The sequence below is a fragment of the Amblyraja radiata genome, chromosome 20, assembly GCF_010909765.2.
Source record: "Amblyraja radiata isolate CabotCenter1 chromosome 20, sAmbRad1.1.pri, whole genome shotgun sequence".
Classification (NCBI taxonomy): domain Eukaryota; kingdom Metazoa; phylum Chordata; class Chondrichthyes; order Rajiformes; family Rajidae; genus Amblyraja; species Amblyraja radiata.
In genome coordinates this window covers 7,944,547-7,965,788 of record NC_045975.1, presented here as the reverse complement: position 1 = coordinate 7,965,788, position 21,242 = coordinate 7,944,547, and the positions used below count along the sequence as shown (strand labels likewise).

Genomic DNA, 21,242 nt, shown 5'->3' with positions numbered 1-21,242 from the left:
CTGTCATCTGTCCATGGTGAAGATAATGAAATGGGGGATGGGGGGGGGGGGGAGGAGAGCAGGAGAAAGCCAATTTGGTCCCTTAAACCAGCTCCACTACTCATCAAGGTAATGGCTGGTCTTTTATTTAAATACCATTTTCCTGCATATCCTCATATCCTTTGATTCTCTTAATCTCTTTAAACCCATTCTCCTTTTTTAATCAAATTGGTGAATGACCCTTTCCAGCCCTTGAGAAAGAGAGTTCTAAAAAATCACCACCCTTTGTGTGAAGGAATTCTCTTCATCAAAACTACTGATTGAAAATTCTATGCCTGCCACTTCCATTATATGTGGTCTTCTCAAAGTTTATCGTTACAATATAAGATCAAAACTTTTAAGTCAATCCTCTTGAGTTTGAACTTTTGAATCATGTTTAATCTTTTCAATGCAAAAAAAAACTTCACTTCAGGATTTTGTAACAGAGCCTTTTAATACAGGTGGCCTTTGGTGTCTATGAAGAGGGGCTGCTTCTGAGGGTTCCCCAGGTGTGTGTTTGCCCATGATTCACTTTTGATGTGAAAAGCAACCGCTGCAATGTGTTGTTAGTTGTATAATGTTGGGTTAGATTTCCATTTGTGTGTGTGAGTGTGTGTGTGCGTTTATACTTTATAAACTAAGGTTTACTTTTGTGTAGCTCGGTTGTGTTAAGTATTAGTCAAGAATGATCAAGAAAAATAACACTTGGAAATTAGTTTTCAGTGATGGAAAAAACATACAGTCAGAAAGATGATGTAATGCACACCTGAGATGTTTCCTCTTCTTGTGCTACGCATAAGATTCCTAAAGTTAGAACCCCTTCAAAAATCCAGATGCTCAAAGCGGCTCATTTTTGAACCTGAGAGTTCCCTGCAATGTAATCAAATCAGTAGGTCATAGAATGTACCTGAAAGGAGGAAGGAAAGGAGGTAGTGTCGGGAGGGTATTCTGAAGTATTGAGATTTGGCAGTTGTTGACATGGTCACCAGAAATACCAATTAAATTAAAGATGAGCAGAAAGCCAACATAGGACTGTTTCCATGCTGTATGTCTCCATGGACAAGTGGTGATATCTCTGAGAATTTGAGGTAGACAAAAAATGCTGGAGTAACTCAGCGGGACAGACAGCATCTCTGGAGAGAAGGAATGGCCGATGTTTCGGGTCGAGACCCTTCAGTCTGATGTCAAGGGAGTGGGCGGGACAGATAGAATTTAGATGGAGACAGTAAGACTGGTGGGAGAACTGGGAAGGGGGGGGGGGATGGAGAGAGATGGACAGCAAGGGCTTTTTGATGTTAGAGAAGTCAATGTTCATACCGCTGGGGTATAAGCTACCCAAGCGAAATATGAGGTACTGTTCCTCCAATTTGCACTGGGCCTCACTGACAATGGAGGAGGCTCAGGACAGATAGGTGAGATTGGGAATGGGATTGTTGAAGTGCTGTGCAACCGGGAGATCAGGTAGCTTAAGGCAGACTGAGCGGAGGTGTTCAGCGAAACGATCGCCGAGCCTGCGCTTGGTCTTGCCGATGTACCGGTCAGGTAGGTTAAGGCGGACTGAGCAGATCTGAGAATTTGAGAGCAGGAGCAGTGTGCAAAATTAAGGAGAGCTGTGACATGGAAGGGTTTGAAAACTTGGAGCATTGTTTAACCAGAAGGTAATGTAGATCCACAAGTACTTGGTCTGGGCATGAGATGATTAACTCTAGGCTGCGAAGGGCTGGTAAGGTCAAACTCTGCTCTTTACGTTTTCAATGAGGCACATTTGCTTCATAATTATACAGTTGGGAGATGGGCAGAGAGAAGGGACACCATGTTGGAATTTTAGTAAACGCCAAAGGTTACAGAATGAGCATAGAAAATAGCATTGTTGGCAGTCTGGCTAGAATGTGATGGAAAAGAATAATGAAGCCTGGTGAATGATATTGTGGATGGTGATGAGGACACCTCGGAAGGATGATATTTTATATCGGGTTTCAAAAATTACTGCTGGAAAAGGAGGGATAGAATCATTGTCATAATTGCAAAGGGTGCCAGTGGGGATGTTAGGCACATCTACTTATTGATGTGCCTGGGGTAGAAATCTATTTGGAGGGATTTGTACAAGGAAAAGGGTGGTTGGAAATGGCTTGGTGGTTCACAACAATGAAGGTGTGGAGGCATTGGTCGGGTCTTGGATCCTGGGCCAGGCTATACATAAACAGCCAGAATAATAACAAGACCAGCTAAGTCTTGGAGATGAATAATATTTTTTGTATTTATTTCTTGCTTCAAATACGTATTTACCTCTGGGCAACTAGTTTTGCAAAACCAACACACACTAGGGACAAAATCTCTTGGTGAGCATGCCACGGAGTAAGCTCAATGCATGGTTCATTATTTCCGTACTGTTAGATGAAGTAGATAATCGATGTGGTTATGGCCACAGCATACATTTTGTTCCTGAGAATTCTAGCTAATTAAACCATCCAGATATTATAGCATTCTTTCCTTGCCAGTGGAATCAAATACTTAAGCTTATGTCTGGCCCTGCTATCCTGATAATTAAATTTCCACCACTTCTATTTGCTTGTTTTCAGCTGTGTAAGGGCAAAGAAAGTGGACATGACCAAATATATTTCTCATAGTAAATTTGTAGCTGCAGCTAAATGACCACCTTGGTGTCAACTATGCTGCTGAACAGAACTATTTAGGTATTCATCTCTCTATAATAGCCATGTGTTGAAGCTGGATTTGTTCATCATTAAACAGATGTTGAGCCTTTGCAGAAAGTTTACCTCTTTACTATGGCAGGTTCTGCTCATGGAAGCCAAAAAAATCTCTCTATTGCAAATGAATATGATGAGGTTCTTTAAAATTTGAATTGCATCGCATACCCAGTGCTTTCCAAGGATAAAATGTTCTGTGTTCACTTCTGCGCTGCATAAAATGTTTGAGAAGACGCCTGTCAGCGAGAGACCAGAATGCAGAGTCAGTAGTGCTTGTAGGGATGTACTCCTTTTATTCGTGTTCCATTGCAACTTAGAAGGTGGTTATTCGGCCCATTGTCTTTTACCTGGCTCTGGAGTGATTAACTCAATTTCTGAGCAAAATTCCATTTGCAGAAGGGTCCTGATCTGAAACGCCGTATATCCATGCCCTTGAGTGATGCTGCCTGACAAGCTGAGTTACTCCAGTGATTGTGTTCTATGCAAGATTCCAATATCTGCAGTTCCTTGCATCTCAATTTCCCTGCAACCTATTCTTGGAACACATGCCTATCAACTCCACCCTGATTTTCCTTCCATCTATCTATGTGATCATTTGTAGTAGGCTATTAACCCAAGCACCTGCCTGCCTGTGGGATATGGAGAAAACCAGAGCAGCTGGGTAAACCTATGTGGCGACAGGGGAAATGTTTTAACTCCACACACCACCCGAGCTCAGGATTGAGTCTCAGTCATTGGAACTGTGAGGTAACAAAACTGCCTGCAGAGCCACTCTGAATAGACATCAATGAATGAAAAATCAAATGCATTGCCTCTTAAACTTTTTAAAGTTCTGCTAGATTTGAGTGCTAGAATCTCTGGCCATTTTCGAAATGCAGAGTATTGATAAAAAGCAGTTGTTAGTGGAGTTGAGTGCCAATAGATTTAATCTTTGCCAGGCATCGATCTATTTTGAACACCCAGTTGATATACAGGGATACATTGGAAAAATAATAAATGTCAGTGTCCATCACCAACTAGACGTGTGACCACTAGATGCTGGAGGAGGTTTGATGAAAACTGAACTGTGTTTCTTTGTCATCGTCTATTTGTTTCGGCTTTTGCGGTGATGCTTCTTAAAAATTATATTTGCATTGTTCAGAATAGAATGGGAGTTCATCTTGAGTGACGTTGCTGAGAAATTTCATATGAACTAATGCTCTACAAATTCATTAATGAACGTTCAACCAGTTTGACAGAGCCTGTACTGTAGCTTTGACATCTTTTGACATTTTCAAAATAAAATGGGGGTAGAAGATTAAATTTTGAACTTGTTGCTGTGCCTCAAGTGTGACATAAAAACCAAGACCATTTGCTGTGAGTCTGCTGAATACTTTACCTTCCCTGATGCAGAATGAAGCTGAACAGTTACAAAATCAGCTGTCCCGTTTGCGAAGCCAGCAAAGCCGTGATTTTGACCAGCACCAGCAACTTGTTTCCGATCTGAAGGAGCAGTTAAATAGGTAGGAACATTATCTATGTTTCATGTTGACAACAGTGGAGCAGTGCTCAATTTTGATTTGCATAATTTGAATATCAAATTTTTTTTTCTCTTGGTTTTGGGAGACAGCCAACGCCAGCATTGGCATTTTGTTGGGGATATGAGTCATCTCAGTCAAATCTAAGGAATCCATATGCCAAACATTTGTAGAAAGTGTGTGGGTTCCATCCTCTTTGGTGATGAGTACAACAGCATATTTTTATTTTCTATGACATTGGAAGCCAGTTAGCCCACCAAGCTTTTGCTAGCTCTTGGAGTGATTCCATCAGTCCTATTCCCTTACTTCTTTCCCTATTATCTGTCCGTCTCAAGTCTATCAGCTCCCACCTAATGCTCCTAACACCCACCTACAGTTGGTAGTAATTTAAAGCAGTCACTCGATCCACCAACCTGTTTTTATATTGGACACTTCCATATGGAACGAGTTCCCAGATGGCAACATTTAAAAAGACATTTGGATAGGTACGTGGATAGGAAAGGTTTGGAGGCATATGGGCCAGGTGCAGGCAAATTGGATGAGCTGGTTTGGGTAACTTGGTCGTTGCAGATGAGTTGAGCTGAAGGGCGCAGTTATACTGTGCTGCATAACTCTATGATTCTGACTGTGCCTGCTCAAAATGGGGGAGAAGCATTCAGGTACGCTCTAAGCACCTTTAATCTGTCCAATGGGAATTTACGGAGGTCAAATGCAAACAGCAGAAAGGGCACACAAACCAAACCATTTTTCCGGTGAAACACCAACTGTTGGATTCTGTCAAACTCTCATAAGATTTTGCAGCCATCTGTAACATGCAGAACGGGAGTGGAAGCAAGGCATCTTTCAACCCATCTTACTCCCTTAGAAGAACAGAAAACTTACCAGGGATCTTTGTACAGCATTGCTATCTGCATGTGGATATGCTGATCCATCAAAGATCATAGGACAGATTTTATTTTTCACAGCGCTGAGCCTTTGTTCACCACTTCAAACCTCCCCTTGGCCAATTTTGGGACAAGTTGTCAGTCATTTTAAAGTATAATGTTTGATAGAATTGAGATGATAGAATTGATTTGATAGAATTGTGCTGGCACCATTTGGTCAGTTGGTCGATCTCTCTTCTATACTCTGACTCGTCCCCATCAGTGATATGTCCCACAACAGTGGTGTCGTCAGCGAACTTGATGATGGAGTTCGCACTATACGCAGTCATGAGTATAGAGTGAGTACAGCAGGGGGCTGAGCACGCAGTCTTGAGGTGCTCCCGTGCTGATTGTTATCGAGGCTGACACATTTCCACCAAAGGTTACTTGTTTGCCAAGTGGCAGTAATTTCCCATGAATGTTCTGAACAGGGATTTAAGAAGCAGGCAGACCTTTTATGGAACTGCCATGTGGAAAATGTTTCCTCATTTAGCAAGGGCAGCACAGTGGTGAAGTGGTCGAGTTGCTGCCTTACAGCACCAGAGACCCATGTACAATCCTAACTATGGGTGCTGCCTGCACAGTGTGTATACATTCTCCCTGTAACTGCGTGGGTTTTCTCTGGTTTCCTCCCACACTCCAAAGATGTACATGTTTATAGGTTAATTTGCTTTGGTGAAATTGTAAATTGTCCCTATTTTATGTAGGATAGTGTCAGTGTACGAGGTGATCGCTAGTCGGTGCGGACTCGGTGGGCCGAAGATCCACACTGTATCCCTGAAGTCTAAAATAAATTTACTATGATATGGAATGTGCAGCCTCAAACTATAGTAGAAATAGTGTTAATTTTTGAAAGGGGATTAGATATATAAAGTGGAAAAGGAGCTAAGGGAATATGATTAAGTTAATAATTCTATCAGAGATGATGGACATCGTAGGCATAATGGATGTTTTGATGAATTTCTGTGTAACCTGATTCTCTTCCAGCAAATAAAGAAACCATTTCTTCTTATTTTTTCTATGAAAATGCTGTATAATTTTGTAACTTGCACTAAATCTGTCACTTAATCTTGTTTCGGCTTTAGCTTCTCATTTTTCATTGTCCTCTGTAATGAATGTTTAACTCAACTCAATGAAACTGATGTTAAACAAAATGGCGGATGTGCAGGAGTGGGCGCCATTTGTGTATGGCAGCCTGCCTGCAGTCCGTCTTTTCACCCTTTTTAGTGTAAAACTTTTATTTTGGAGGTCTAATCTTGAGATCGCCAGAGTCGGAGCTCCAACCGGCGCGGCCTGAGGACTTTGGGTGCCGCAGTCTCCGGGGAGGAAGCGGCCGTTTCAGACGTTCCAAGCCGCTGAGGAGTGTTCACCCGATGCCGATGTTCCATCTTCCCGGCAAGAGGGCCTGAAAACATCGGACTGGCTGAGGAGGCCCCAAATAGGCCCCGACCTCGGGTGGACTATGAGGAGGAGGAGAACTGGACTTTTTGATGCCTTCCCTCACAGTGGATTCTGCTGTGGGGGGACGTTTCATGTTGAATCCTATAGTGTATTGTGTCTTTTTTATTTTTTATTTTATATGGATGTATGGAAATCTAATTTCTTCTCTGTAAAGCACTTTGGCTTCAACGTGATTTGATTTAAAAGTGCTATATAAATAAAAATTACTTACTTACTCATCTCTAGAGTCAGCGACAGGAAAGACTACCTGGAAAGTTCACTTGCAGAAAAGGAACACGTGTTGGAAGAAAACTCAGCAAAGTTGCTGAAGTTGGATAAATGCAAGGAATCCTTGAAAGCCCGAGAAATAAGCAGCCAAGATTTGAGTGAAAAACTACTGAACACTGAAGAAAAAGTAAGTATTCCAAACACCGTCATGCTGCTGTGCAGGAAGGAACTGCAGATGCTGGTTTACTCCAAAGATAGACACAAAATGCTGGAGTAACTCAGCAGGTCAAGCAGAATCTCTGGAGAAAAGGAATAGGGGTCTCGACCTGAAACATTGCCTGTTCCTTTTCTCCAGAGATGCTGCCAGACCGACTGAGTTACTCCAGCATTTTGTGTCCACCTTCATATTGCTGTCTATACACTGACATCAAGATTCAGGAGGTGACCATTTTATTTGAGGTCCATAAATATTGTGTTTTATTTACATTTGGGCAAGCTACTCATAGTGCAAATAGACAAGAAGATGACTTGCACCCTTGAATCCAGAGTCAGTATTTAGTTCACAAACTCTGCAACATCTTTTTACGTGAGGATGTTGGATTGTAAAAGTATTTGTGCATTGCCGATCCCTTTATTACCTACAAAACCAGCCTTTCTGTAATTTTATAATTCATAATATTCTTATTTAAGATTCGGCTGCAGTGAAAATTAATATTGGTTTATTATTGTTGCGCATCTGAGGTACGTAAAAAAAACATTGTTTTTCGTGTTATCTGGACAGATCATACCATACACGAGTACAGCAGGTAGAGTAAAAGAGAAAATAAACAGAGTGCAGAACATAATGGTCCGGATATTGAGGTATTGATTTGTAAGCTTCAGTATCCACTCCGATAAGTAATGCAACTCTATACCTAGAATAGAATATACCTAGAATATATATACATTCTGAAGAAGGGTCTCGACCCGAAACATCACCTATTTCCTTCACTCCATAGATGCTTTTCTACCCGCTGAGTTTCTTCAGCATTTTTGTCTACCTTCTATACCTGGAATATGTGACTTTGAGACTCAAATCAATTCAAACACAGAAGACTCTTTTCTCTTAGTCCATTGCTCCAGAATTTAATTGTTTAAGATCCTAACTTTCCTCCATGTTAGGGTTTTCACCAACATGTCTAAAGTCACAGAATCTTTTTACACATTACTTTTAAAAACTGTGTTTGTTATTCTATGCATATTGTATGTAAAAATGAATGAATGATATTTAGGAATGCATTGTTTTCTTTTTAATAGTTGGGATGCGTTACGACAAAATGCAGTGGTTTTGAAGTAGAATGTGCTGAGCTGAAAAATACTGTCCTGGACCTTTCAGAGAAATTATCTTCAACCAAAGAAAATGTATGAATTTTTCAAAAAGAAACCATTTAAAAAACAAAACTCCAATTACTTTTACTCTCTGAACTTTAGTGCCAGACTAGCTGCTTTTCTGAACTATTGCATGTTCTTCTGTTAATATTTTTAACTTGGATTTTCTTCAAATGTTTCACAGTAGAAAAATAATTTTTCCAGTGAGCAAAGGGATTACAGGAAAAAGGGACCTGTTAACTTTATAGGAAGTGCTGGCAATAGGGAGCAGGATGGGATCGTGGGAAGGGAGCCCTGGTGAGTAGGGAGGGAAAGGGGCCCTCGCGAGTAATAAGTGAACGTGGGAATGGGGCCCCAGGGAGTAGGAAGGGTGCTTGGGATAGGGGCCCTTGCAAGTCAGAATGTTGTAAAAAAAAAAAGCGCAGGGTTTCAAACCTGCAAGTATTTGCGTTATAATAAGCCATAGCTGAATATAAACATCTTTGCGTCGTTTAGGTGCAGAAGCAGGAATCTGAGACGGCGGTTCTGCGCCATGAGCTGGAACAGACCAACGATGAGCTGGAACGACTGAATTCATGCCACTTGGAGGAGAGGGCGCGCCTCATTGTTGACCTGCAGCGCTGTGAAAGAGAGATTGACGCTCTGAACGACGTTATTGAGGAGAAGGAGCATGAAAAAACTACTCTTTTTCAGAGCATGAGCGAGTATTCAGAAGAGGCGAAATCATTAAAGGAGCAAAACAGATGTAAAGAGCAGGAGACTGGAGAACTGCAAGCGGCCTTGGTTAAGGTGAAAAAGGAAGGTATTCTGCTGAAGGAGAATCAGTCTGCTGATGAGCAGACCATGCCTAACAACCTTTCTTCGTTAGTGGAGCAGCTTTCCACCTTGGAGTCCGAGTTACAAAATACCAAGAGTGAAATTGAGTCCAAGGAGAAAAATATTGTGGTTTTAAAGAAGCAAATTGAAGATAATAATGATACCATTCGTGACTTGTGTTCGGAGTTGGAGAAACAGAACATGTTAAATCAAGCTCATCTTGCTGAATGTGGACCTCAGATATTGTCACTTGAAAACAAGGTTGCCACAACTACTGAAAAGCTTAAGGAAATAAATGATGCAAATCAGAAAGAAGTGGAAAACCTGAAGGCTCTGTTGGCTGATAGCAGTTCAGCAAAAGAAAAACTCGACAGTTCACTCAAAGAGAAAGAGGAGAAAGAACAAATTTTAGAGAAGGAATTGAAATCTTTGAAAAACCACTGTAATAACCTTATAGCTGAAAATACTGGGAAAGACGAGGAGCTAGGGAAACTCTCCAAACAGCTCGATGAATACAAAGGAGAAGCAGAAGGGAGATTGCAGGAGAGGCTGGGTATTGTTGCCTCTTTAGAGCAGAGGTTGCAAGTGGTTGACGAAAGCAATTCTCAATTGACGCTCGAAGTACAGACTAAAGAAACTGAAAGAAAAGAGTTGAAGAGGCAGATAGAAGAGATGACCAAATTGGTTCTTGACCTACAAATCCAAACAAAAGCACTCGCAGCAACAAATGCACACTTGCAGACAACAGTGGATGAACAAGTTTGGAACATTTCAGAGCAAGCTAACCTTGTTAAAGAGCTAAAAGATGATGCCACTAATAGTTTGCAGTTCAAAGACAGTTTGGAGTGTAGTAGGAAAGATATGTCCATTGAAAATGAAAATCTCAAGGCGCTCCTAAATGATAAGGAAAATGAACTAATACAGAAATACAATGCTGTACAGCAGTTGGAGAGTAGAATAGTCTCTGAGATTGAGCGGATTTCACAACACACAAGCACAATCTCCCTGTTGCAAAAAGAAAAAGAAGCATTAACAGTAAAATTAGATTTTGTGGAGGAAATTAAATTAGCAGTGGAACAGCAGTTGCATGAAAAGATAAATGAATGTAACCAGCTGAAAGATGAAATATTGGAATATCGACTAACTACTGAGCAACTCCAGGGACGAGTGCAGCTTGCAACAGTGCGGGTTGAAGAACTTCAGCTTTCAAACAACGAGAAGGAGATTGCATTGACCAACAAACTAGATGAATGCACCTCACTTCAAAACCTATTGCACAAAGGGCAAGAGGCAATGATGGGGTTACAAAATCAGGTTCAAGCTCTCAATGCTGAGCTTGGGAACAAGGACGTGACTTTAAAAGAGAAGTTATCGGAATTGGATGGCTTGCATGTGACATTAAGTCAGTACCAGCTTACGACCAAAACCTTAGAAAGTCAAGTTCAAGAATTGACAGAAGAAGGTGAAAACATCAGGCAAAGGCTCAGTGATAAAGAATCCCTCTTGACTATCAGGTCTGTTGAAGGTCATGACTTACAAGGCCAACTTGACCAGAAAACTGATAGAGTTGTGTTGTTGCAGAAACAAATGGATGCATTGAATATTGATAAAGAAAGTCTTCAGAATGAGAATGAAGAACTTCACACATCTTTAAGTAGGTGGACTGCTGAGCACAGTCAACTGCAGGGGAGGGTCAATGAGTATGAACTCGCAGCACATCACGTGCGAGATCAGGTACAGGCATTGGACACTGAAAATTGTAGGCTTAAAGCAGAACTTGAAGAGATGAAGTCTGCATTTCAAAGTAAAGTTGGTGAATATACAAGCCTTCAGGATCGATTGTCACTAAAAGAGGTGATGATAACCTCATTAAACCAAGACGTAAATGGTTTAAATGCTGCCACTGCAAAGCTTACATTGGAACTAGAAGAGAAACAGATGTCATTGAATCAGCAAGCAAATTTACTGCAACAGCTCCAAGCCAAAACTTTACAATGTGAAGAGCAGTTGGGCCAAAATATGCAGATGATTTCGGGGTTGCAACATCAGGAGCAAGTTCTAGTGTGTGAAGCAGGTCAGCTCAAGCAGACTCTGCAAGAGAAAGATAAATCCCTGCAACAGCAGGGAGATGAGCTTGGACATCTCCAGAAGAAAGCTGCAGAACACCATGCCCTGGAAATGCAATCCATGCAAAACATGGAAACCATTTCCAAACTTCAAAGTCAAATCCAAGACTTGACCTTGAAAACTCACGAATTGAAGCACACCATCGAGGAGAGAGACTTGCTGCTGGCCTGTAAAGTGGAAGATTGTGTCAATCTCAAGACGGTTCATTCTGAAATGGACGACACCGTTTCACAACTTAGAGCGCAACTGGCAGCTGCCAGTTCCGAAGCTGAGAGGTTGAAGTGTGTTATTAAGGAAAAGGAATTGTCTCTCTCTCAAATAAAGGAGCACGCAGCTGCTTGCAAAGAAGAATTGACGTTAAAGATGGAGACAACAGAAACTCAGAATGAGGCATTCCGTAATAAGTTTATTCATCTTGAGCATTCATTCTCACAACTAAATAGTCAAGTAAATCAACAGATTTTTGAAATGAATCAGTTGAGAGAAACTATTGCACAAAAGGAGGCTTCAATTGTGGAGCAGAGTAAACTTGTCAAGCGATTGGAAGACAAGGCAAGTGAGGGTGATTTGTTAAAATCACAATTCAATGAGAGCACAGAGCTGGCTTCTGAACTCCAGAGGCAAGTGCAGTGTTTACTTGCTGACTCAAGCCGACATGAGGATTTACTGCAGGATAAAGAAGCTGCTTTTACCCACCTACAGGATAGGTATGCTGCGCAAACTGAGCACTTCAAGGAACTGCATCGAGAGCTTAGTAGGAAGGATGGAGAAATGGCTGAACTTCAGACAGCACTTTGTGAAAAGGATATCACCATTGAATCCACTGAATGCAATACCAATACTTTGATGGCCGAGATTGAGTCACTAAAAGAGGAACTGCAAAAGAGTTGTGCATCATTAAACGACTGTGGGAATATCTTAAAGCACAAAGAGGAAATGTTTACTATTAATCAAAAGAACATGGAGAGCCAGATTGCAGCTCTAACTTCACAAAACCTCCAATATAAGGAGGTGATACAACAGCTTGAGGTGGTTAATCAGAACTTGAAGGAAAGTGATATGATTCTTCAGAATAAGTATTTAGATCAGGCACAGCACATTGAGAGCCTCGTGTTGCAACTAAAGACTATGAATGAAAAGTCAACACAGGAGCAGCCTGAAAGAATGATGCAGATCGAAAATCTTCATCAACAATGTGATCAGCTGATGAAAGAAAACTCTGCACTCGGCCACCATTTGAACACAGTGAAAGGCGAGAAGGAAGAATTGAATGCCACCCATCAGAGGCAGTTACGACAGAAATCAGAAGAACTGCAGGTGCTAGAAGAGAAGCTTGTAAGAATGGGCGAAGTTAGAGAGAAGCATGATATAATGCAACCTCTCCAGGATGAAAACATCTGTCTTCAGAAACAGGTTAGTCTTAAATCAGAGGAAATATTGAAGCTGAATTTAGAAGTTCAGAAATTAGAACAAGGTCTGATGGAATCAGAAAAGAAGTGGTTGACAAAATTGGAAAAAGAAACTGAGCAAAGCAGTCTGCTGACTGCAAAATTAAACTTTTTAGGAAACAAAATGGAGTCAAAGGATGCCCAAATTGACAGCTTACAAAACGCTTTAGATAATTTGCAAGGAAAGTTTTCTGAACAGTATTCGCAATTACAGTCCAGTTCAAATCACCTGAAAGAACAAGAATCGATGGTGTCTAACCTGAGTCAGAAACTCGTCGAAAAGCAATCTGGAGTGGATGAATTGTCAGCTTTGGTTCTAAGTCATGAAAATGCCATGAGCGAATTAAAACTTACTCTATCTGAAAAAGAAAAGAAAATTGAAAATTTGCAAGATAGTATTGCTGCAAGTGAGAATGAAATTATGGAACATGCAACAAGCATGGCTGATGGGTTAAAGTCTTATGAAGAAGAGAAGCTCTCGCTCTGTAATGAGCTCAGCCAAACTAAATTAAGTCATCATTCTGAGCTGGAAGAGCTCCAGAGACAAATAGCTGATCTTCAGGAGAAACTGAAGCAATCCCAGGGTGAGCTCGGGGAAAGAGAAAATATTTTCGATGAAAGTTTGCAACAAAGTAGTTCAATGCAAGAGCGATTCGGTGCTTTGGAGGTGGAACTTAGAAAGAAATCCCAGCAGCTGGATGATGCAGTGAATGAAGGAGACAAGCATTTTGATGCTCTGCAGAAGAAAGAACATGAGGCACAGGTTCTGGCTATGCAAGTAAGCCAACAGCAAGAGCTGGTGGCTTCTCTCAGTCAGCAGCTGAAGCAGAAGAGTGTTTCCACAATGCAACTTTCAGAATCCATTTCGAATGAAATGGTCAAGGCAGCGGATGTAGAAAAGCATCTGACTGATGAAATGCAAGAGCTCAAGTTGAAAAACTGTGTTTCTGATGAAAAGATTTCCCACTTTACATGTGAACTCGAGGAGCTGAAGCAGCAGCTGGAGAAGCAAGATAGTCTTCTAAATGCAAAGGAAGACCAGTACCAGAGCATTGCCACTGAAAATAAACAGTTGCATTCACAGACCCAAGCAGTAACAAAGGAGAGGGATCTCCTGAAGAAAAAATGTCAAGCTGCACTACTCACCAGGAAGAAGCTGTTGAAGGAAGTCAAAGAGTTACAACAAAGTGCCACTGCAGATGCAGACAGAAGCAAGCAAATTGATGAATTGCGAGAGAGCTGCAGCAAGCTTGAAAGCCAAGTGACAAGTGGTCAGAAGGAGTTTAAAGAGCTTGAAATGCACCTTGACGTCTTCAAACAACAATTGTTAGAGAAGGATGATGATATGAATCACCTTGGTGAGACTCTTTGCATGAAAGAAACGGCCATAGAACAACTACAGCAAATTGTCAGTCAATGTAAAGCGGAGAAAGATGCTCTGTCTGTGGAATTGTTTCAAATTGTTCGAGATAAAGATTCCTCAATTGCACAACTCCAATCTGTTCTGGCAGAAAAGGAGAAGGCACTTGTAGATGAACGATGCCAATTAAATTCAAACCTCCAAAAACTCAAAACTGTACTATCCAAAATACCAGAACACTCAAACACAGGATCACCTGACATGAGTGAAGCTTGTGGTGATGATATTACTGAGGCCGTGGGTAAGCTAAATGCGCTCAAACAAGAGAAGGAACATCTACAAAAGAAGCTGCAGGCAGCAATTTTGGCTCGAAAGGAAACTATCAATAAAGCTCAAGAGAAGGACCGGCATCACAAAGAGCAGCTAGCGAAACAAAAGGAGGAGTATAACCACGTTTCAGAAAAGTACTCCATGCAAAGCAGAGAGGTAGAGGATGTTAAAGAGGAGCTGGCGACACTCCGAGATGCACATCACTCAAAGCTAACAGAGTTTGAACATAAAACAGAATTAGTAGGGACTTTGGAAAAACAGCTACATTCAGTCAAAGGTCTGCTTGATGATAAAGAAAGGATGGTGGAACAGCTTAAAGTTCGACTCGAAGAAAAGGAGAGCAAAATGCTTGCATTTGTAGGTCAGCATGAAAAGGTTGATGGCATGGAGGAGAAATTAGTCAGTATGGTTTCCACATTATCTGTAAAAGAGGCTGGTATGAAAAGCCTTGAAGATACCAACAAACACCTGGAGCAGGAAAAAATTGACTTGATATCAGAGTTGGGGTGCTTGCAAGTAAGGATCGTTGAAAAATCAGAAGAGTCGGAAAGGCTGAAGCAGTCCATAAGTAGTCTGGAGCAACAACAGGAAGAAAGGGAGAGCCAAGCAGCAGAGATTCACTGGCTTCAAAATCAGTGGCAGTCAACCCAAGCGGAAGCCAAAACCCTCACAACTGCTCTGGAGGAAGCAATGAAAGACATCGAGAATTATTCCCGTACTTTGGCAAATCAAGCTGGAGATGTGGATTGTCTGAAAGCCCAACTGTTAGACTTAAACAGAGAGAAAGATGGTATTCAGGCACAGCTAGCTGTATCTCGGGTGGAGAACGCAGAGCTTAAAGCAATGTTGAAGCAGGCTGAAGAGGCAGAGGAGGAGAGAATGCGTGCATCGCAGTTATCGACGGTGCAGTCAGAGCTCGCAAAAGTTCATGAGAACTTACAAGAGCGAGAGAGCACCATAAAGTTACTGGAATGTACATTGTCCGAGAAGGAAAAACGTGTCGAGGAGCTGGAACTGCAAATGCAGAAACAATCTATCTTTTACGAAGCACAAAATGAAAAATCGAAGGCTTGCACCAGTGAAGTTCAGCAGAAGTCAGCAGATAGTTCTGAGGAAGGCAGGATTAAAGAGCTGATGCAGAGAAAACTACAAGCAGCGCTAATATCTCGGAAAGAGGTTCTGAAAGAAAACAAATCTCTGAAGCATGAAATGAATGTCTTGACATCTGAAAAGGAAGAGCTTCGTTCCAAGATTCCTACCCTGGAAAGAAGCTTGGCTGAAGTGAGAAAACAACTTGAGCCCTTGCAAGAAGCAGCTTTAGCACACCAGGAGGAGAGGCAGAGGCTGCTCTCCGAGGCTGATCGTATATCCACAGAGAAACAGAACCTAAACGGTGCCTGTGAAAGTCTGAAGCATACACTGGACATCCTGACTCATGAGAAGCAACAGTTGGATTCACTGAAAAACTCCCAGATGGCAGAGTTGTCAGAGTGCAAGACCAAACACGACGAATTAAAGCACGAATATGAATCTCTTTTGCAATCCTACGAAAATATCGGCAATGAGATGGATAAGATGAGGCAAATAGTTGAGATGGCAAGAAAAGAGAAACAGGAGGTGATGTTCAAGCTCCGCGATGTAGAAGCCAAACGACAAAGCATGGAGAGGCAGCTTGAGGAAGCTGGTGCCGAAAATGAAAAAATAAAGGACAAAATGAGAAAGTTTACAAAATCCAAGCAGCAGCGAGTTCAGGAGCTTGAGGAAGAGATTGAAAGAATGAGCAGCGAGTTACAAACTATTACCGCAAAGCAGAGTCACGCAAGCGAATTGTCTGCCCAATACAATCAGCTGCAGGAGGAAAGCAAATCACTGAAGCAATCTTATCACGATCTTAAAGCAGAGTTTGACAAAACCCAAAAAGAGGAGGAGCTTCTGCTGAATGAATTTAATTCATCCATATCCATCATAGAGGAGTTGCAGAGTGAGGATGATTCATTTCAGGCTGATTTTAATGAACCACTGTCATTCGAATCCCAATCCCTGGAGGACAAGCCTGTGCTGAAGGAAGGAAAGGTTCGCACTACAGGGCAAGTAGGACCATTGTTGTCTCAGAAGCTTAGACAATTAGAGTTGCGCCGCACTACCGAGACACATGAAAAAAACAATATCATTTCACAGCTTGAACAAGAAATAAAAGCTTGCCGGCGGGAGACTATGAACTTAAATGAAAAAGTCAAAATTTTAGAGGATGACAAATCTCTTCTCCAGGAAGAACTTGAACATTTCCAGGAAATGTCAGAAAAGGTCAAAAATGAGAGAGAGTATTTGGAGGCAGAATTACTTAAAAATGTCGACAAGATAGATCAGTTAACTGAAGCATGGAAGGCACTGCAGATGCAAAATAATTCACTTGTCACTGAATTGGACTGCTTCAGAGAAGAGAAACGTCATCTGATCAAAGAAAAAGAGGTTCAGGAAGTAAAACTGGTGAAAGAATTTGAAGGGCGGCTTCGGTCTGCTCGGAGGGGTAATACCTCGTCCAAAGGTGAGACCGAAGAGCTTCGAGAACTGTTAAAAGAGAAGCAGCAGGAAATAATCATTTTGCAGAAGGACTGCATCAAGTGCCAGGGGCTCATTTTGGACTTGGAGCGATGGGTCAAAACATCGGAATCTACCTGTGAAGAAATGAGCAAGAATCTAGAGTCGATGACTGCAAAAGCTTCCGAGTCTGACGGGCAAGTCAAATTTGTTCAAGAAGAACTTGCATCTTATAAAGTCTTGCTCCAAGACACCAGAACCGAAACTGAAGGTGCTCGAATGCAGTGCTTGGGGTTAACAGAAGATCTGCGGAAGAACGAAGAGAAGACAAAAGCTCAAATTACTCAGAAGGAGAAGGAACTACTTGAGATTTTAGACCAACAGAAAACAATTCATCAGAAAGAAATATTGAGATATGAGGATAAACTGGATTTGCTGGAACGGGACAAAGACGGAGTGGTTGCTGAAACCTTGGAAATGCAAGCTGAAATAAATGGCCGAGATTTTATGATAAAAAAACTGCGTGACGAGTTGAACAACAATTTGGCTAAGCTGGCAGCATTCACAAACTCCATGTCCTCTCTTCAGGACGACAGAGACAGGATTATTGAAGAGACCAAAAAATGGGAAGTTAGATTCCAAAGTAAGGAAAACGAACTGCAAGTAAAAGAAGAAATGTTGCAAAAGTTTCAAGAGGAGATGAAGGTCAAGTCAGTCAACCTTCAAGAACTCCAATTCAGAACTTCGACGATGAAACAGGCATTTATACAACTGGGTAGTAAGGATGCTGAAGCCAAGCATCTAAGTGAAACGGTGAACATGAAAGAAGTTATTTGCAAACAGTCAGAACAAATTGAAGAGATGAAGGGGTTATTAAAGGACAAGGAGGCAGCCTTATTTAGTTTATCACAGGAAAATAGTTATTTAAGCACACAGCAATCCGACGTAAGCCAATCTGTGAATGAGTTGAAAATGGCAGAGCAAACCCTGATAAAAGATCTTGCGGAAAAACAGTGGGAGAGTCACCAACATCAGACTGAATTGCAGGCTGATCTTCAGAAGCTGGGAGCCATTTCCCAGCAGCTGAAGCTAATGTTGAGCAGTAAAGATGCAGAGTTCTCAAAGCTTGTCTCATCAAAAGCCAGTGAAATTTATGACTATCTAGTGCAAATCCAGCAGCGATATAGAAAGCAAATAGATGACTACGAAAATAATTTGAGGATTCTCCAACAAGATAACCAGAGGGGAGCCAGAGCCATGAAAGAGTTGGAGGTCCAACTTGTTAAGGTTAGGGAAGAAAAAGACAAAGCTGTTAGCCAGACGGGTGCCTTCACAAAATCGATGGCCTCCTTGCAAGATGACCGAGACCGCATCTTATCAGAATACACGGAGCTGGAACAACGGCATCTCGACATGCATTGCCAGAAAGATAGCATCATTCAGGAGAGTGCAGCTGAAAACAATGAACTGAAGCAAGAGATCAGAAATTTTCTCAACCAGATGGATGACCTTAATTCTGAAAACGCGCTGCTGAAAGCACAGTTGGTTCAGTACAGGGAGGAGCTAAACCAGGTCCTGTCTTTGAAGGCTAATCAGTCAAAGGAGTTGTTGCAAAAGCAACAACAGCAAATTAAGAACCTTGAGAATGAGAAATCCATCTTCAAAGAGCAATGGGAAGTTGCACAAGGATCCCTCAAACAAAGTAATGAAAGCCTAAAGTCCTTACGAGAAGAAAATGAGCGAATTTTGGAACAGCTTACAGAGCTCAAGGCTATTGGTTTCCAAAAAGAAGAGCATAAATATGAAACAAATGAGAGGCAATTAATTCGAGAGCTTCACCAACAACTTAAAACTAAAACTCGGGAATGCGAAGAACTCAAAAAGGAAACCACTATTAGAAAAGCAAACTTAAAAGAACTTGAAAATATATTAACTGAATTTGAAAATCTGGCTCGAGTAAAGGCGGGAGTTAAAATGTCTGAAAGTGCTGATGGAATAGCGCAGGAGAAACCTGAAGAATATTTGGTGGGATTGTCAGTGATGAAGCAAAGACTTATGGATGTTATTAACGAGAACAAGGAAGTTGCTTCTCGGGCAGAATCTTTTGAGAAAACGTTGCTGGCAGTACAGACGGAGAGAGACAGATATCTGGAGGATATTCGGAAACTTCAAGTAAGGCAAACATGATATCAAAGTAGAAATCAATGTTTTTTAAGCACAAACCTTAGAAGGGACTTTTTAAAAGAGCACTTTCATTTACTAATGACATGCACGGAAACAAACCCTTGCATCAATTAATAAATTGAGCAGGATATTAAATCTCAAGGTACTAAAGATAAAGCCATGACATTGCTCGTTGATGGGACTTGTTCCTCAGGATGCATACGATGACCAAATATTTGTGTATTTATTTATTTTTTAATTTAAAAGATTCCAAGATGGACACAGTAAAGATATGTTGTAATCTTGTTTTGCATTCATGTGTGCATATAGATTGAGCACTATTTTCATTTTGCAGGAAAAGGAGGCTGGCCATCAAGACCAGAAATTAAGGAGCAGTAATGATTCCTCTGAGTTAACATGGTTCAAAAATAAGGTTGAAGAACTGGAAAGACTTCTTCAGCAAGCGAAACAGCAGGAGCGCACAGAGCGAGATCTGTCCTCCTGCAAGAATGAATTGACGGAGCTAAGGTTTGCTTCTACCTGGACTGGGATATCAGTTGCATTTCTACTGTGCCATTCGATCAAATGGGAATATCCCTTGATGCTTTGGTCAGCAAACTACATTTGAAGTGTTGGTGATGGCAGCAAACACGGCAATCAATTTTCGTAGGGTGGTGCTGTAGAGCCACAAATGATTAACTCCTCGACGAAGGAGAATCTGTCTGGTTAAAGGAGGAGGGCATTCAGTTTCGAATGGCTGAACGGCTTCCTTTAGTTTGTTTTAGTTTAGAGAGAAAGCGCGGAAACAGGGCCTCCGGCCCACCGAGTCCGCACCGGCCAGCGATCTTCGTACACCAACACTATCGTGCACACACTAGGGGCGATTTACAATTTTATCAAAGCCAATTTGTCCACAAACCTGTACATCGTTGGAGTGTGGGAGGAAATCGGAGATCCCGGAGAAAATCTACGGGGTCACGGGACAGCTCACGGGGGAGAACACACAAATTCCGTATAGACCACATACACAACCCGTAGTCAGGATCGAACCCAGACCTCTGGTGCTGTTAGGCAGCAACTCTAACACTGCACCACCGTACCTCCTGTCTCTTTAGAAAATATATAATGTGCAATTCTCAATTTAATTTCTCTTTCAAGAGATGTGAGAGAGATGTGCACTGGGTTCCCTTGAGAATGCCGTGACAGCAACTAGTGATTGCTACACCATTTCAGAAATCATTAAGAATCAATTGTGTTGAGTTTGGAGTCTCAAATGAACTGTGTGTTTTTACACTTAACGTTGTGTAGTTTTTATTTTCCTTCGAGTCCATCAATTCATGTTCTTCTTAACTAAAATGTGAAATTAGTTAACCATTGCACATGATTTGAAAGATTAAAGAAAAAAAAACGTGGCTCTGTTGTTTTAGGTCGGATAGGAATTTGCTGCTTTCAGAGTATAGAGCCATGAAAGAGCAATATCTTGCAACAGTGGCAGACAGAGACAGACAGATTGAAGAGCTGAGGAAAATGAACCATGAAGCATGGCGTAGTGAACTGGGAAATGCTAGTGGTGTGCAGCAGATGAAGGTAAATATATTAAAATTGATTTGACATATGAAATACATTGGAGTTATGGCATCACTTTCATAGATGTGACCTTCTCTTCCCACCCCCCCCTGGTATTCTGGCTTTAGAGCTATTATTATGTCCATTGCCTGAGTCAAAGTTGGTCAGAAAATGAGTCACCGGCGAAACACCCAATTTTCTCCACTATAGATATTAATTCAGCCTCGCTTTTAAAACTATGTTTTATGTTGATATAAAGACTAGCACCATTTATTGCTGGGTGTAGGAGTTGGGATAATTGCACTCTGAGGAGATCTGGCATTATCTGCTGGATCTTCCATCCAAACCCAGATTAATAAATCTGTCACTTTGCACTGAGCTCACTAAGTAATCAATCCTTACCTCATTTTTGTGGGTCATATTATTGAGGAAAGAAATTCCCACGGATGAACATCTGGTAGAGCTGCTGCCTCACAGCACCAGAGACCCGGGTTCGAACTTGACTATGGGTGCTGGCTGTACGGAGTTTGTACGTTCACCCTGTGTCTGCGTGGGTTTTTATCCGGGTGTTCCAGTTTCCTCCCACATTCCAAAGATGTGCAGGTTTGTTGGTTAATTTGCTTGTGTAAATGCCCCTTGTGTGTAGGATGCAAAAGTGGGATAACATAGAACTAGTGTACGGGTGATTGGTG

General features: G+C 41.5%; 1 protein-coding gene across 9 annotated transcripts in view; it reads left to right on the top strand.

The window, feature by feature from the left end:
* The window catches only part of LOC116984554 (golgin subfamily B member 1-like), an 83,515-nt gene that overhangs the window by 43,824 nt on the left and 18,449 nt on the right, over positions 1-21,242 (top strand). For 6 of the 9 annotated variants that reach the window (XM_033038742.1, XM_033038744.1, XM_033038737.1 and 3 more), the window contains exons 18-24: positions 480-527; positions 4,119-4,228; positions 6,853-7,021; positions 8,131-8,235; positions 8,698-18,993; positions 19,340-19,512; positions 20,412-20,571. In XM_033038742.1, coding sequence (XP_032894633.1) covers positions 480-527; positions 4,119-4,228; positions 6,853-7,021; positions 8,131-8,235; positions 8,698-18,993; positions 19,340-19,512; positions 20,412-20,571 — 11,061 coding nt within the window. The remainder of the gene's footprint in view (positions 1-479; positions 528-4,118; positions 4,229-6,852; positions 7,022-8,130; positions 8,236-8,697; positions 18,994-19,339; positions 19,513-20,411; positions 20,572-21,242) is intronic. The other 3 variants (XM_033038745.1, XM_033038743.1, XM_033038741.1) reach the window with 1 other exon arrangement.